The sequence below is a fragment of the Petaurus breviceps genome, unplaced genomic scaffold (assembly GCF_028583685.1).
Source record: "Petaurus breviceps papuanus isolate PSGF00001 unplaced genomic scaffold, PetGlider_PUasm1.0 176, whole genome shotgun sequence".
Lineage (NCBI taxonomy): Eukaryota > Metazoa > Chordata > Mammalia > Diprotodontia > Petauridae > Petaurus > Petaurus breviceps.
Genome location: NW_027185771.1, coordinates 15,094,165 through 15,112,060, shown reverse-complemented (window position 1 = coordinate 15,112,060; position 17,896 = coordinate 15,094,165). Strand labels below are relative to the sequence as shown.

General features: G+C 41.6%; 1 protein-coding gene across 1 annotated transcript; it reads right to left on the bottom strand.

Annotated features, from left to right (window-relative positions):
* Positions 1 to 11,871: 11,871 nt before the first annotated feature.
* On the bottom strand, positions 11,872 to 15,029 carry LOC138159384 (leukotriene B4 receptor 1-like). Its single transcript, XM_069085682.1, has one exon. The coding sequence runs from the start codon at positions 13,354 to 13,356 to the stop codon at positions 12,343 to 12,345; it is 1,014 nt and encodes a 337-aa protein (XP_068941783.1). The 5' UTR covers positions 13,357 to 15,029; the 3' UTR covers positions 11,872 to 12,342.
* Between the last annotated feature and the right edge of the window lie 2,867 nt (positions 15,030 to 17,896).

Genomic DNA, 17,896 nt, shown 5'->3' with positions numbered 1-17,896 from the left:
TAATTTCTGTCTCATGGAACGACTGGTTTGTTTGATCTATCCTAGCTTTTCCATTTCTTGGGTAAAATTTGCCTTTTTCTCTTCTAAGCTACTTAATCTTCCAATTCTTTCCTTCAGGACTTTCACTTCACTTTTAATTCTTATTTCATTTCTTCTAGGTATTCATGTAGTTCTTTATTTATTTTTAAAATTTTTTTCTTTTTGGAGGGCATTTGGGGTTAAGTAACTTTCCCAGGGTCACACAGCTAGTTTTTGTGTTGTGTCTGAGGTCAGATTTGAATTCAGGTCGTCCTGACTCCAGGGCCAGTGCTCTATTCACTGCAGCCACCTAGCTGCCCGCATGTAGTTCTTATTTTTAAGAAACACCATCTTTTTCTTTGAATCTTTGCTCACAGTTGTTCTGGGGTTGTTTGTAATAATTTTTGATACTGGTTGATGTTTTCTTTGGTGTACTCCTTTCTCTAACTTTTAGTTCTTGAATTGGGGCTTCTGACCAGAGCCAGGTTCTTCTCTCTGCTGCTCTTTTGGGTGGGTTGGGATGGACTTCTCCTCTTGATGTCTCCTGAGTTTCTTTGCCTACCTCTACCTCCCAGGGTCTGGCCTACTTAGATCTTGGGAGTTCAGAGAGCTGGGTCTTCAATGCTGAGGACAGAATATTAAGGACCTTGGTGCCCTTGGACCTGGGCTGTCTGGTTTTCAGGGCTACTGTTAGTTGCTGCTTACCACTGCAGTCCTTATCTTGGGACTTTCTCCAGAGATCTCTCTGCTTCCTTCTGATGCCTTGAAGACACAGAGCCTTGAAGGCTACACATGTTCCTGTCTATCTCACATTAACCTGGCACTCAAATTGATTGGGGAGCAGAGGAGCCCTTTTCTATAGCTTGTGAGCTTCTGGCTAACTTTTTGTAGCTCTATGGTAGATGTCATATACTGTATTCGATCATTGTTCAATCTGGTGTGAACTTCAGGATTTGGATGGGATTGCTGCGGGGGAGATGGGTACCGTGATTTCCATTCAGGTAGCCATCTTGGCAGGAAGTCTGACTCTGCCTTTCCAGTTTTTTATTTTCTTAGTTCCTCAAACAGGTGCTTGATATTAGCACCCGTTTATGTAGCAATCTAAGACATACAGCACTATTAGATAGGGAGGCACAACCTTGGGTAGGACCAATATTGTAATGCTCATTTTATAGGTGAGAATACTAAGGATCACCGAAGTCACACAGCTGGTAATGCACTGAGGTGGGGAGAAGGGTAAGTGGGCACAGTGAATCTAGTAGCATATTTAGAATCAGGAAGAACTGGGTCCATATACAATGCAGACACTCAATGACAAAGGATAAATCACTTAGCCTTCGTTTCTTCATTTATAAAATATGATAATAATGCCTATAATATATACTCAATAAGGCTGTTATAAAGCTCAGTTGAGGTATAAGTGCTTTGTGCTTTATTATATAAATATCCATTATCATTGTTATTAAATTGTAGAGCCAGGATTCAAACTCAGGTCTCTCAGCCCTTAGCACATTGTCGTTGTTGTTTAGTCATTTTCAGTCAAGTTTGACTTTGTGAACCCATTTGGGGTTTTCTTGACAAAGATACTGGAGTGGTTCGCCGTTTCCTTCTCAGGCTTATTTTACAGATGAGGAAATTGAGACAAACAAGGGTAAGGGACTTGTCCAGGGTGTGATAGTAATGGCAATTAAAGATTCCCCTGTATTGGCTTGGTTTTCAAATTGATTGTATTAAAACCCAGAGTTTGTTAATCCCACCTGTGGGATGGGCTTGTTGATGTGAAAAGAAAGTCCTGAAGTGGGAGGAGCTGGTGATGTAGATTTGGAGAGACAAGAGAGAGGCGGAAGTTCTTTTTGGAAGCAGCACCTCATGGAGGGGGAGAGACTAAGAGATTGCTGGTGGCCGCTTTGAATTGCCCTGGACTTTTGAGACCTGCCCCCTGAGCTGCCAAGGACTGAGGAGACATGGCTGTTTTGCTGGTACTTTGTCTGTCTGTTTTGATGTTATTTTGCCAGATTTGTCCACTGGTGAAAGACTGTCCTGTTGAAGAAGTCCTGGAACCTGGCATTTGGTTAAGAAGGCCTGAGACTGTCCTGCAGACAGAGAGTGAATACTGTCCACTGGTGAGGGACAGTACTGTTGTTGCAGGGGTCTGGAGACTGTCCGGCAGACAGAATGAATACTGTCCACTGGTGAAGGACAGTGCTGTTGTTGCAGGGGTCTGGGAGCCTTTCTGTTGGTTCAGAAGCCCTGAAGAAGGATTTTCTTGTTGTATGTTTACAGAAATCCTGGGAGAGGGCTTTGCTAATGTGTTCAGGGGTTCTAGGACTGTTCTACAGACAGAGGATAAATTCATGAAGGGACTGGCAATGTATCTTATGGCCTTGCTAAGCCTTGTCTCTCCAGGAACTAAGATTGCTGAGAACTTGCCTCGTGTCAAGATGAAGAAAAGACCTCCATTTGGGTATTAAGTGCTGTGTTTAAACTTGATGTAACTCTGGGGTAGATTCAATTGTGATCCAGGGGTGGGGAACTTTTGACCTTTTTGTGTTCTATGGTTGAGCAAATGAATGTATTTTACTTATGTTTGGAAACTAATCTCCATTTGAGAAGAGGGGCTTTGTGGTGGACTTAATTAAGGTATAGCCTAGGGGTGGAGAAGTATTTGGAACAGAGACTTTGTAATTGATTGAATGATTGGAAAGTCCTGGGGTGGGGTAGGCCTTGGAGATGATTTAATCACACTTAGTAAATGCTGTATTTTGAATGATGTCATGTTTTGATCTTCTCTGTTCTGGGTTTGTTACTGAATAAAATAGAGAGCACCTATGCTGGTATTTTGAACCTGGGAAGTTGCCTTTGCTTGACATTACATTACACAGGGTCATATGGCTAATAAGTGTCTGAGGCCAGATTTGATTTCAGGAGGATGGGTCATCCTGACTCCAGGCATGGCTCTCTATGCACTATGGTGCCACCTAGCTGCCCCTTCCCCAAATACAAAATGTAAAACAGCAATGGTGACTAATAAAGATAATCAAGCAAAACAAATTCAAACGTTTGCAGTGTCCAGAAATGTATGTTTCATTCTGTACTTTCAGTTCCTCACTTTTCTGTCAGAAGGCATCCAAGGAAGCAATCTTCCTTGAATCACAGTTGCTCAAAACCCTGGTCAGAGTTTTCAGGTCTTCCAAAGGTGTTTTTCTTTGCAATATTGTTACTCTTGGTTCTTCTTGCTTCATTATGCATCAGTTCATACAAGTCATCTCAAATTTTTCTGAAAGTATCCTTTCCTCATTTCTAGAGTACAATAATATTCCATTAATTCATATGCTGTAACTTTTTCACCCATTTTCCATTTGAGGGACAACTCTTTTTCCCTCCAGTTCTTTGCTACTATAAATAATTTTACAGGCATGGAGAGGGAGTAGCTAGGTCCACCATGGATAGAGCTTCAGGTCTAGAGTCAGGAAGACCAGAGTTCAAATCCAGCCTCAGACAGCCACTTGCTAGCCCCGTGACCCTAAACAAATCACTTCACCCTGTTTGCTTCAGTCTGTTCATGTCTAAAATGAGTTAGAGAAGAAAATGGCAAACTCTCCAGTCTCTTTGCCAAAAACACCCCAGATGGGGTCACAAAGAATCAGACATGACTGAACAACAACAATCCTTTGCTGTTTATTGTGGTGTTTGTGGTGAGACTTTATTCCAAACGGAATTTCCGCCAGACTGTAAACTTTCTAGTTTTCCCAGGTTTTGTTTATCTAATAATGTGGCAGTCAGGTGGCCCAGTGGGTAGCTTAAGGAACCTTGAATTAGGAAGATCTGAGTTCAAATTCTGCCTCAGATACTCACTAGTTGTGTGACCCAAGACAAATTGCTTAACCTCTATCTCCTTGAGTTCACTCAGCTGTAAAATAGGGATAATAATAGCAACCACCACTTAGAGTTGTGACTAAATGAGATATTTCTAAAGTATTTAATGCAGTGCCTACTACTTTATACATGATTCTTTCTTTTCTTGTTCCAGTAGTTGGAGCTTTCAGTGCATCATAAGACTGATGATTTTTTTTCCATTAATCCACACTATTAATAAATTGACAAATTTTATTCATATCTTGTGTCTTTATGTCATCTTCATTTCCCAATACCTATCCTCCTCCATTATCCAGAGAGACATTTCTTATTAGAAAGAATTTTTTAAAAGTGAGGGGAAAAGCAGCTCAGCAGAACTAACCAACAAACCAAGTTCCACATTATATTCAGCGTTAGACACCAGTGGTCCCCCACCTCTACAAAGCAAGGAGAGAGGGACAGTTGCATATCTTTTCTTTGAGGCTATGCTTGGATGCTACAATTATATATCATTCAGCTTCTTTTAGAAAGTTTTTTTGAATAACATTCTATTTTTCCCCAATTACATGTAAAAACAGTTTTAACATTTATTTTAAAATTTTTGAGTTCCAAATTCTCCCCCTTCCTCTTTCCCTCCCATTCTCTATCCCTGAAATGGTAAGCAATTTGATATAGGTTATCCATGCAAAACATATTTCCATATTAATCATGTTGTGAAGGAAAACACAGGCCAAAAAAATAACCCCACAAGAAGTAAAGTGGAAAATAGTATGCCTACATCTGCATTCAGATGGCATGGGTTCTTTCTCTGGAGGTGGATAGCATTTGTCATCATGGGTCCTTTGGAATTGTCTTTGATCATCGTATCGATAAAAATAACTGTCATTCACAGCTGATCATCGCACAATAGTTCTGTTACTGTGTACAATGTTCTTCTGATTATGCTCACTTTACTTTGCATCAGTTCATGTAAATCTTTCTGGGATTTTCTGAAACTATCCTGCTCATCATTTCTTATAGTATGATGGTAATCCACAATCATATACCACAACTTGTTCAGTCATTCTCCAATTGATGAGCATCCCCTCAATTTCCAGTTTTTTGTTACCACAAAAAGAGGTGCTATAAATATTTTTGTACACACAGATCCTTTCCCCTTTTTGGATCTCTTTGGGACATAGACCTAGTATTGGTATTGCTGGATGAAAGGGCCTACACAATTTTATAGCTCTTTAGGGATAGTCCTAAATTGCTCTTCAGAATGGTTGGATCAGTTCACAACTCCATCAACAATGTATTTGTGTCCCAATTTTTCCACGTCCCCTCTAACATTTATCATTTTTCTTTTCTGTCATGTTAGCCAATCTGATGGGTGTAAGGTGATACCTCAGAGTTGTTTTAATTTGCATTTATCTAATCAATAGTGATTTAGAACATTCTTCCATGCAACAATAGAGAGCTTTGATTTCATCATCTGAAAACTATTGATTCATATCCTTTGACCATTTATCAATTGGGGAATGATTAATAGTCTTATAAATTTGACTCAGTTCTCTATATATATGAGAAATAAGGCCTTTATCAGAGAAACTAGCTATAACTATCTGCTTTCCTTCTAATCTTGGTTGCATTGGTTTTGCTTGTGTAAAACCTTTTAAATTTAATATAATCAAAATGATCCATTTTGTACCTCATAATGCTCTTTATCTCTAGTTTGGTCCTAAATTCTTCCCTTACTCATAGATCTGACAGGTAAACTGTTCTTTGCCCCATAATTCAGTTTTAATTATTTAAATATTTATTGATAATTAAAATTTATTATGACTTATTAATGAATAATTTATTCCCAATTTTATTTTTGTATTATTTTTATATGTTATTTTCATGGTTCTGTTTACTTCACTTTACATTCTGAATTCAATTTACTTTGCCTCAACTTCCTCAACTGTAAAATGGAGATAAAGCAGCATCAATCTATCATCAAATGAGATAATATTTCTTTAGCACTTAGTACAGTGCTTGGCACTGAGTAGGCACTACATATATGCTTATTTCCATCCCTTCCCCCTTTCATATAAGTTTTGTCATGCTCCTGTCTTACTATTATTTGTTGTGTTTTTGGAGAGAATTAGGGATTAAGTGACTTGAGCAGGGTCACACAGTGTCTGAGGTCAGATTCAAACTCAGGTCCCCCTGACTCCAGGGCCAGTGCTCTATCCACTGCACCACCTGACTGCCCCCTCAAATTTTTTTTTCAGCACAATAACACAATTTGTTAGCAATTCCTCAGTCAATGGTCATCTACTTTGTTTCTGACTAGTTCTTTGCTGCTACAAATGGCCTCTTTATATTACATAATAAACTTGTGTTGACAAAGTTTGTTGACAGTTGTGATATACAACATGACTATTATGGATATGTTTTGCATGACTACACACCTAGAAATTATGTCGAATTGCTTGCCTTCTGGGGGGGAAGGGAGGAAGGGAGAGAATTTGGAACTCAAAGTTTTAAAAATTGTTTTTGAATGTTAACTGGGGGAAAATAAAATAAAGAAATAGATAAAGGAATTGATTAATGAATTTAATGAAAGAAAGCATGCTGTGATATAAGAAAGTCCAGGGCTGTCCCCAGAACAGAAGGCTTCTGTGATAGTCACTATGTCTTGGAGAACTTCCTGTCTCAACCATCAAGTGATTTTGTACCAAGACCCAGATCTCTAATATCAGATTACAGAAGGACACCCCCCCCCCGCCCCGCAACCATTTCCTCTGCTACAAAGCACAAAAGTAGTAGTTTAAAGTGCAAATAATAACTTCATTTTATTGCGTGACACTCTCAGAGTAGAAACATACATAAATATGTAATTATGAGACCTGTCTAGAGTTTTTAGCTTGGCATATTTTCAAACATGTCAGACTTGAAGCTGCCTCTAGTTTCATTCCTCCAGTCTAAATCGTGTTTTATGGTCAGTTCAAGAAATAATTTGTCACATGCCTACTGTGATAATTAAAAAGTTTTAAAGGCACAGTTTCTGGATAATTTAATAATTTTATTAATAATGCCAGCATTTTAATAACAGAATGGTCATTCAGTCATCTCTCTTAGACCAAAGACAATAATGGTGGTAGGTTCGATGTTTATACACCCATGAAGAGTAGATGTTTCTGAGGGTGGCAATCAGCTCTGATTGGCTAACAATTAATGAGAAATTGAATGTTACAATGAGAAGGTGGACTATATTATAATTGAGCATCTTGGGGTATGTAACTTGGATCACCCAAATCTTGGTCAAAGAGAATTATCAATTTCCATACCATCTGACTGACAAAAGGGAGGATCCCCATTTTCCTAGACCTGTCTGAGCAAACACTATGAGCAGAAATGCAACCATTAGCCCAAACTTAGAATTTCTTTTATTGTCTGATTAAATAAGTCTTGGCCTAGGTTTAAGAGATGTTCCTCACACAGGTGTGTTCCTGGATGAAGTAGAAAGGGGAAAACCCTCGGTCTTAATACAATAATTAGTTATTAATACCCAAGGGAAGTAATAATTTCTCACACTACTATCACTGTGCTAAGTATAGGGCATACAAAGACAAACATGAAAAGTCACTGTCTTCAAGGCTTGTATATTCTCCTGAGGGATGTGGGATAAAGCATGTACATAATTAAGTAAATTTACAGTGAAATAAAAAGTAATACAAAGTAATTGGGGGGGGGAGAACATTATTGACTAGGAGAATCAGAAAAGGTCTCAAATAGGAGGTGTCTTATGTTTTTAAGAAAGCTAAGAATTCTCAAAACTGAATACTGTGAAGGCACAATGACACAGATCCAATTCCAATCATGGAAGCCAACTTTAAGAGGGTCAGTTTCTGTCTTTGGCTCATTTTGTCTCCTGAAATTCATCTAAGAAAATATCTTAATATACTTAGGCTATGTAGCTTCTGTCTCTGTTTCCCTAAATGTAGGTAAAAGCTCCTGTACAAATACTCAAGGTATAAAATGCATGTTGGGGACAGGACCACTTTTATTTCAAACCACAGAAAATACATAAAAAGCAAAGTACTAAAATAAAACCAAAACGCACCAGGCTCAGTGAGTAAGAGCACCAGCCCCAGTGTCAGGATGACCTGGGATCGAATCCGGGCTCAGATACTTAGCACCACACCCAGAAATAACTGGCTATGTAACCTTAAGCAAGTTACTTAACCCCAATTGCTTACAAAAAAAAAAAAAAGAATGGCTAAAATAAAACCAAAACCCACCAACCTTATAGGAGCCCATAAGTGGATAAAGAAAATATATAAAGCACTCAAACAGCCAATCAACTCCCCCTAAAAGGGGGTACTTGAGGTCGCCATTTTAGACTTTACAATGAGTGTCCTTCTCTCCTCCCCAGGTTGCTATATGGTATCCTCAAACCATGTGGTACCACCCTGTAGTTTAAACTTCCTCAGGAACATAAACATTCTTCGGAGGCTGCTAATTAAGTAATCCCTTTCCTATTTATTTAATTCATCTTCACTGAGAGTGCAGTTGACCACTTAAAGAATTTAAAATTCCAGGTCTAGATTTACATTGGGTGAGTAATTTATTGGTTTAAGTCTGATCATTGACCTCTCAAGTTTGAGTACTTTTGAACTTGGAGTTACTCGTGAGGCAATTTCCAAACCATTATTGCCCAGGAAATCAATCTCCCATTCTAACTGGAGGGCTAGATTATTTTATTTTCTAATTTTAAAATATCATTTTATTTTTCAATGAACAAACATTTGTTTTCTTACCCACTTTCCCCATTGTAAAGAAAAAAAGAAAAAGAAAATTCTTACAACAAATGTGTATGGTCAAACAAAACAAATTCCCATGTTGACCATGTTCAAAAATATTTGTCTCATTCTGCATCTTGAATCCATCTCTCTCAGGAGGAGAAAAATAATGTAGATTGTTATCTGATGTCTGGAATCATAGTCATTGCATTGATCAGAGATCTCAAGTCTTTACCAAGTTGTTACTGCATACGTTGTTTTTGGGGAGACACTCTGGGTTAAGTGGCTTGCCCAGGGTCACAGGACCAGTAAGTGTTTGAGGCTGGATTTGAACTCAGGTCCGGTGCTTTATCCATTTTGCCACCTACCTGCCCCTTACTGTATATATTGTTCTCCTGGTTCTACTCAGTTCGCTCTGCATCAGTTCATAAAAGTCTTCCCAGTTTTCTCTGAACCTATCCTTTTGGTCATACATTCATACACCATATTTTTATTTCAGCCATTCCCTAATTGGTGTGTACTGCTTAGTTCCCAGTTCTTTGCCACTGTAAAAAAGTGCTGCTATAAGTGTTTCTGTACATATGACTTCTATTCCTATTTGATCTTGGCCCATTGCAGGCATTGCTAAGCATGCACAATTTAGTGACTTTGTAGATATAATTCCAAAATGCTTTTCTAGAATGTTTATGCCCAATTCCCAGCTCCACCAACAATGCATTAGTGTGCTTGTTTTCCTGAAGTCCTTCCAACATATGTGGTTTTCTGGATTTTTTTTTCATCTTTGTCATTCTGAAGGGTAGAAGGCTAGATTCTAGGATCATGCTGCACAGAAAATTTTTTTTTAATCCCTCCCTCCCACTCAAAACAGTTGGAATTCACAAATATTTCAAACTACCATCTCAGGCCATGTATAAGTAGTCTAGGGTCACTACAAATTGTCATTAACTACTCTTAGGAAAGGAAAACATGTGAGCACAGGTTCTCTACCCTCTGAGTGCAGGGGCTACATATTAGGAGGAAACCTCCCCCCGACCCCCCCACTCTCCCTCTACATATCACTCCATATGAAACTCATATGGAACTCTGACTGAGTAACCCATCACCCCTCCAACAACAGCAACTGTTCTCCTAAAACATGTGGAAAGAATGTCTCTGGGCCTAGTTTCCCAGCTTTAAAATAGAATGATGATTTCTTAACTTCCTCCCAGCCCTAAATCCTATGCTTTCCTTTAGGTAGGCAATATTCTGACTGAGAGAGGCTATCTTCATGGCTATGTATATTGTCTGAAGTGTGGGGGGCTAGGCAGAAGGTTTCTGGAATACTGAGTCCCCCACCCCTGAATGAGTGCCAGCGGTGTAGACACACATTACGGGGCCACATGTTGGGGCCAGGGTTCTTCAAAAGCTTCCAAAGGAGGAACTGCCTATCACTCTCTTCTCTTTTTTGAAATGTTCCTTTTCTCTGTTGTTTTTTTTTCTCCTTTCAGGAACCGTGAGGCCGATTAAGGCTGCAGGAAATGAATTGTTTGTGCATGTGCATGGGGCAGTGGTAGTCTTTCCCTAACAGGGAGTCCTGGATACTGCATGGTTTCTGTGTCCCCAGCCTTCTCACACCTTACTGCTGTCCTTCCAAAGTCTGAAGAATGTTTGAAAAGCAGTGTGGTATGAGCTCTCAGTCAATTCAGGAATTAGAGCCTTTGACTACATATGGCATGTTGGAAATTGAGAGAGCCCAGCCAGACTAGACCTTCTTCCATCCACCTCACAGACAACTCCCCACCCCCACACATAATGGTTATTAAACTGGCTGCTGGGCCTGAAGTCAGAAAGACCTGAGTTCAAATCTCATCCCAGATACTTCCTAGTTGTGTGACCCTGGGCAAACCCTATTTGCCTCAGTTTCCTTATCTGTAAAAAGAGCTGAGAAAGAGATGGCAAATGACTCCAATATCTTTGCCAAGAAAACCCCAGATGGGAACATAAAGAGTTGGACACAGATGAAATGATTGACCACCAAAGCTCTGTTGCTTCCAGCCTCAAACTTGAGGTCTCTGAAGATGAAGTTGGAGGGCTGACCCTGGGGTCCAGATGAAAATGAAAGAGAATGTGATTCCTGTCTGTACCAGATTGTTCCTCAAGCTTCCTGGCAAACTGCCTCAGGTTAGAATTTAGCATTTCCCATTTCTGGAATGCACTTTCTCCTCATGTCTGCCCTTCAGAATCCATCCCTTCTCAAAAAATTCATCTCAGCTAGCTAATTTTTCTGATGAACCTTTCCTAACCCTCTCTCGAAACCTTTCCCTCCTCAAATTTACCCAGTCCACTCCCCCCTCATTTTATTGTCTTTCAATCTGAACTTAACAAACACTATATAAAATGGACATTTCTAATACATTGTAGAATAGGAGGGGATCGTACACAAAAAAATCTACAGGATGTGGTTTGCTTTTCTTTTAAACTTCAACATATAACTGGCAAACCTGTGATTCTTTCTGATCTTCTTCTGTTCTCTCCTTTTATTTTGGGGAGGAGATATGAGGGGGGACTATAGACCTTCCTCCCAAATTGAAAAGAAAAACAAAAACTTTATTAAAAAAATACATACTTTGACTTCATATGTATAATGCTTGCATTCTCAGGGGGCGGGGAAGGGGCAGGAGGCAGAGAGAATTTGGATTCAAATTTTTAAAAAATGAATGTTAAATTTTTTAAAATTTAGTTGGAAAATATTTAACAAAAGAAAAATATATTTTAAAAATACACATAAATTCCCACATTGGCTGTGTCCAAAAATCTATGTTTCATTCTGCACCTTGAATTCATCACTTCTGTGTCCAGAGATGGGTATCCTGCCTTTTTCATTGGTCTTCTGGAAATTGTGGTTGGTCATTGTATTGATGGGAATCCTAGAGCACTTGGTCTGTATTTCTCCTTTGTCTCTTTTACTGTTTTCTATTATATTTGTCTACCTGTGTATTCCCCTCCCCCACATCAGAATGTAAACTCTTTAAAGGTAGGGACTGATGTCATTTTTATCTTTCTATTTTCCAATGCCTAGCAATTTTAGGATCATAATAAATGCACATATATAATTTATGTCAAATTGCTAACCTTCTTAATGTAGGAGGGGGAGAAGACCGAGGGAGAGAATTTGGAACTTAAAATTTTTTTTAGATGTTAAAATTGTTTTTACATGTAATAGGGAAAAAATAAAATATGAAATAAAAACTGGAAGTTGAATTTTATTCTTGAGAGAGGACAGTACTCTTCCCAGGTCACCAACCCTATCCATTCTTATCTAATTCTCCCATCCCAAAGCTGGTGTAGGACTAATGACCTTCTTCTTCCCATCTCCCCAGTTCTCCCCTTCTATGGATTTCTGCAGGGTGAGATAGTAGAGAGAAGCCTAGTTGTGAAGTCAAGAGACTGAGTTCAAATCCCAGTTTTGACACTTAACAGCCTTAAAACTTTGGTGAAGTCAAATCTCCCCCCCTCAGTGTTCTCCTCTGTAACATGGGCGTAATCATATCTGCCCCTTTTTAAGGCTGTCGTAAGGAATGCCCTATCTAAACCTTTAATCACTATGGAAATGTGAGGTATTTACTATCCAAAGCTTAGAGCAATCCCCAAACTCTAGGCTGTAGGGTCAGAGAGGAGATGGCAGAGGCGGGGTCTGTGGGAACCAGACCTGTCTCACTTAGGAGGCAGGGTTAGGACTGTTCAAACCCAAAGCTTGGCCAGAAGCGCTTTCCCCGAAACTCTGTTTGGCCACCTGATGGGCTCCATCGCTATAGAAACTAGGGACCATTCGGGCGAAAAGGCCAGCCAAGCCCCCTGCCCGGGCGATCCGACGAGCCGCGAAAGCGTACAGCAGAGGGTTGACGCAACTGGCCAAGAAGGCCAGAGGCGCCGAGATGTTGTGACCCACTTCGGCCGCGTAGTGCAGCCATTCGAACAGCTCTGCGGAGGAGGCTTCCAGCAGCTCGGCGGCCACGGCTGCCCCGTTGGACAGGTGGTAGGGCAGCCAGCAGACCGCGAAAGCAACCACCACAGCGGTCACGATCCGGCTGGCCCGACGCCGGCCTGGGTGGTGCAGCTGGCGCAGGTGGCTGCGGACGCAGGCTGAACAGACGGCGATGATGGTGAAGGGCCCCACGAAGCCCGCCACGGTCTCCAGTAGGAGGAGCGTCACCAGCTGCTGGCTCGACGAGAACTGGCGCTGCAGGCATTGACTGGGGTCCGCGGTGAGCGTGGCGGGCGCGGCCAGGGCTAAAGCGACCACCCACAGTAGCACCAGCACCCTGCGTGTCCCGGCCAGGTGCCACCAGCGCTGCAGCTGGAAGGGACGGACCAAGGCCACCAGGCGCTCTGCGCTCAGCAGCGTGACGATCAGGACGCTGGAGAACATGGACCCGTTCACCAGCCACACCAGAGTCCGGCACACGAAGGGTCCCAGGCGCCAAACCCCGGTCAGCGCATAGATCCAGAAAGGCACAGTCAGGAGCGCCAGCAAATCGGCGGCGGCCAGGTTGACAATCAGCAGCACAGTCGGCTGGGGAGCTTTCATCCTTCGACACACTGTCCACACCACGGCCAAGTTGCCCGGGACGCCTAAGGTGAAGGCCAAGCCCAGAAGGGCACAGGCCACTTGGCGGGCGACACTCAAGGCTATGGAGGAGTCGGGTTCTCCGCTAGACTGGTCAGAACCCATGGTCAGGGGACGCTCTCCCAGTAGCCTTTCCACCTGGAAACCTTCGCAACCCTGGAAGTCTGACCACTAGACCAGACAGGCAGAGAGTCCTAGACACCCCGCTTGGCCCTCAGCTTCGCCTTACAGCCGGTGATCCGAGAGAGCTAGAGAAACTGGGGAAGTATGGATTTATGTTTTATTTTCGTCCACAAGCCCCGCCTCCTCCCTGCAGCTCCAGAAAAGGCCGAGGGGCCTTTCCCCGAACGTTAGCTCCGGCCCCCGACTTGTGTAATGCAGTGCAGCAAGAGGAAGGCAGCTCCACGAAAGAGCTAAAGGAGGGCAATGAGATGTAGGCAGGACGAAAAGGGAGGCTGGGGACAACTTGGTCATTGCCTTCAGTCAATGTTATCCTTCGTTATCCAACGCTACCCTACTAGTGTGCTGGTAGTGTGGGGTCGTGTGAGTACCTGCTTGTGTGTGTGAGTGTGTGTGTGTGTGTGTGTGTGCGCGCGCGCGCCCGGTACCTTTGTAGTTGGAGTAAGGTGTGGATGGGTCCCGCACCTTGGGGTTACATTGTAAGAAACCTGCCTGTTCCTGCGGTGCTCCTAGTCAACCCTCTTTCCCTGGAGATGGGTCTGTTTGAAGCGGTTCTGACTGAGTCTACGTCACTATCACTAATCCTGGACCTCAGGAAGGAAGAAGTCAAACCTCAGTCAAAAGCACGAGTTATCAAAAGGGTGGGGGTAGGCTTAGGGAAGAGGGAGGGGGAAGCTGAACCCTGCAATCCCATCCCCCGAGCTAAAGTAAGAGACGAGTAGCCTGATTCCCTCACCTCATACTCTTATTGAGATTTACTGGTGGAGAGGGGAGACCAGGGTATGGGGCTGAACAACTCTGAGAGAAGACAAGAGCAGAGGAGCCTAAGACCTAGATCCTACATAGCCTATGATCTCCCCAACTGCTGTTTCATCGGTGACTTGGAAGACTGCCTAGACCAGATGGTAAGAAACAGAGGGATAGTAAATAAACTGAATTACAGAATTGCAGAATCCTAGAATGCTGGAGTTGAAAGGGACCCTAGAGGTCATTTAGTCCCATTCCTTCCTTGTTACAAAGAAGGAAACAGATCCAGAGAGATGCAGTAAATTTCTGGGGTTCTCACAGTCCTGATGTCTGTGCTCAAGTTCAGAGTTCTTTCCACTGTATCAGGCAGATCCAAAATGTAATGGACAGGACTAGGATAGTGGACTGAAGCCAAGAAGATTTTTAATAAAGTTCACTGCAAGATCGGGAACTTGAATTTTCAAAATTACCAAGATAGGATGTGGGATTAAAAACTGTAAAATGGAAATATTAATAACTCCTACCTCCTATGGCTGTGAGGACCAGAGAAAACAGGTATAAAGTGCTTTGTAAATTTAGAATGCTATATAAATGCTAGTTATTACATTTACTAAAAATATTGATTTTATCTTTATTGTAATAATGATGATGTGGGAGACATAGCTAAGTGTGAAAAAGACATAGGTTTTAATTATTAAATACTCAATGCATAAGCAAAAAATGTTAGCCTATTCTTGGAATCTGACCATGTCACTTCCTGTTCAAATTTTCCATCAGCTCCATATTGCTTCTAGGATAAAGAACAGACTTCTCAGCCTAGATTTTAGTCCTTAACCATCTTACTCCAACTTCTCTTTGTAGACTCATTTCACATTCTTTTCTAGAACCTACTTGACGTGTCAGCAGAACTGAATTGCTGAGTGTTCTGAGTGTGGCATTCCATTTCCTGGTGCTCAAATTGACTGGCATATGCTCCTTCCTTCCATCCTATTCGTGGAATCCTGTTTCCTCTGTGACCCTAGTGAAGGGCTATATCCTATTCAAAATCTTTACAACCCAAAGAAATATTAAGTGACTTTTAAAAACATTCTTTTTTAATTAACAAAAGAAATCTCTATTTTCCAAATTCTCTTCTTCTCTCTCTGTCCCTATCTTCTTCCTATCTCTCCCCACATTGAGATTGGGAGGGTGGTAGGGGGAAAATTCCTTGTAATAAATATGCATAGTTAAGCAAAATGAATTCTCACAATGGCCATATCCAAACATTTCTATTTCTCAGCCTGGACTCTGAGTCCACTGTTCCTCTGTCTGGAGATGGGTAGCATGCTTCATCACAGGTCCTTGGGAATCGTGTGCTTAATCATCGTGTTGATCAGAGTTAAGTCTTTCAAAGTTTCGAGTCTTTACAATACTGTTATTATTGTATACGTTGTTCTCTTGATTCTGCTCACTTCCATCAGCATAAATTCACATAAGGCTTTTCCATGTTTCTCTGCAAACACCACCTTTGTCATTTCTTACAGCACAACAGTATTCCAGTATATCCATATACCATAGTTTTGTTCAACCATTTCCCAGTCAATGGCTATCCTCTTAAGTTCCCTCTCTTTGTCAGCACAAAACTAGCTGCTGTGATATTAAGTGATTTGCCCAGTGTTGCTGGACAGGGAATAATCGATGGAGGGAGAGTCTGAACTCAGATTCTTTGACTACAATTCTAATACTCTTTCCATTGTACCCTACTCTCTTTCCAAAAGGAAATCAATAAAGGAAAAAACCCTATTTTCTCTTCTCCCTATTCCTCCCCACATTGAAGGGGGAGAAACAAATGTTTGAAACAAATATGCACAATCAAGCAAAACTAATCCCCTCTGTGGACATATCCAAGGATACACATGTCTGTCTGCAGTGAGTCCATTGTCTCTCTGGTAAGAGACAGATAGCATGCTTCATCGTGGGTCCCAGGAAATGTGTGGTTGATCATTATATAATTAATCATGTGATTAAACATTCACAAGAGAGGCTTTAAGGATTACGGAGTGACACAATGAGTTATGGAACAGCAAGATAGCACTTCTTGGACAGAATGGGTGATGGATGTGTCAGTTGGGACATGCACATGAGATTTTCTGTGAGTAGTGATGGCACCAGGCTTGGCAAACACTTCAAAAGCTAGGTGTGGCCAAGAGATACTGAAGGGAAAGCTGAGAACCAGAGAACCAGATCTTTAATTCATAGTATCAGAGGATTTAGAGCTGGAAGAAGCAGCTGGGAGTACTGGATAAGAGTTACTCTGGGGGAGCAGATCTGGGTTCAAATCCTCTCAATCACTTTCTACCTGTGTCACCCTGGATAAATTACTTAACCTCTCTGTGCCTTGGTGTAAAATGAGAAAAATGGACTTGATGGGACTCAGGTCCCATCTCACTCTAAGATCCAAGAAGAGAATTTAAAGACCACTTAACCCAGCTGTTTAATTTTACAGATGAGGAAACTGAGTCCCAGAGAAGTCAAATGGCTTTCACAGGATCTCAGAGTTGGAAGGAACCCCAAAGATCATCTGAACAAGGATCTCTTCTACAACATCTACATCAATGCATTTAGCCTCTCTGTCCAAGACCTCCAGTGATGGAGGAATTGATGATCTCTAAAGTAGAAGGTCATTTCAGATTGGGCAGGCTGCTTCAACTTGGGATATCTCTAATTGTTTAGGATTTTTAAAAGAGTCTTTATAGAGCACTTTAAAGTTTTATAAATATTATCTCATTTGATCTTCCCAGCAACCTTGGATGGTAGGTGCCATTATTATCTGAATTTTGCAAATGAGGAAACTGAAGCAGACAAGGGTTAAATGACTTGCCCAAGGTCACAGAGCTAGTAAGTGTCAGAGGCTGGATTTGAACTCAGGTTTAATTCTCTATCCTTTGTAGCACCTGTCTGGGTGGTACAAACTTTCCTTTCTGCAATTTCCTCTTCAGATGAAGATCCTCTGTCCAAGGTGGTGCCAGAAAAGTGCTGATCAGATAGCCATAAGGCTTCTTTTTATCCGCTCAAGGTGGTACAGGAACCATTTTTCTGGATTTGGAATTAGGGGAGCCTGGGTTATTTAACCTCTCTTAGCCTCAGTTTTCTCATCTGTTAAAGAGTAATAAGCACCTCCTTTGCAGGGTCCTCATGAGGATCAAATGGTACTAAGTATTTCAAGGCACTTTTCTGGCCTCCGGGTAATACCTGCTCTCTTTGGGTCCCAAGTCCTCACTTCCAGCTGTGTTGACAAATACTTTTTGTTATCTCTTTCCTGTCTCAGGATACAAGCAACATGACTCCCCTAAAGGGCCCAGCCTTCCAAATGCCTCCGTCTAAAGCCCCAGGACAAACCCACTCACCCTTCTTTGTGTGTGTGTTTTTTTTCCATTTCTTGCAGTTCTCATTTTCCGAGGCTTGTTTGGTCAGAAGACCTTTGTAAAACTGGCAAGGGATGGGGGATGGGAGAAGGAAGGAAGATCTAGCTCTTTGCTGAAATTCTCATTGGCACAGAGACTTCTCCTCTACCGCTACCTCTCTCCTCCTCCCCACCTTAAATGTCTACTGTTTAGGTCTGTTCCATCTGATTACACCCATCATTCAGCTCACAAGACTAGCAGGAGAGAATTCCCCAAAGGCAGTCCCAATATGTATGTACCAAGTGGTAGAGTCAGGATTCAAACCCAGATCCTTT

Coding starts and splice junctions, on each gene's coding strand:
- LOC138159384 (XM_069085682.1), bottom strand. CDS start 13,356: ATGGGTTCTGACCAGTCTAGCGGAGAACCCGACTCCTCCATAGCCTTG.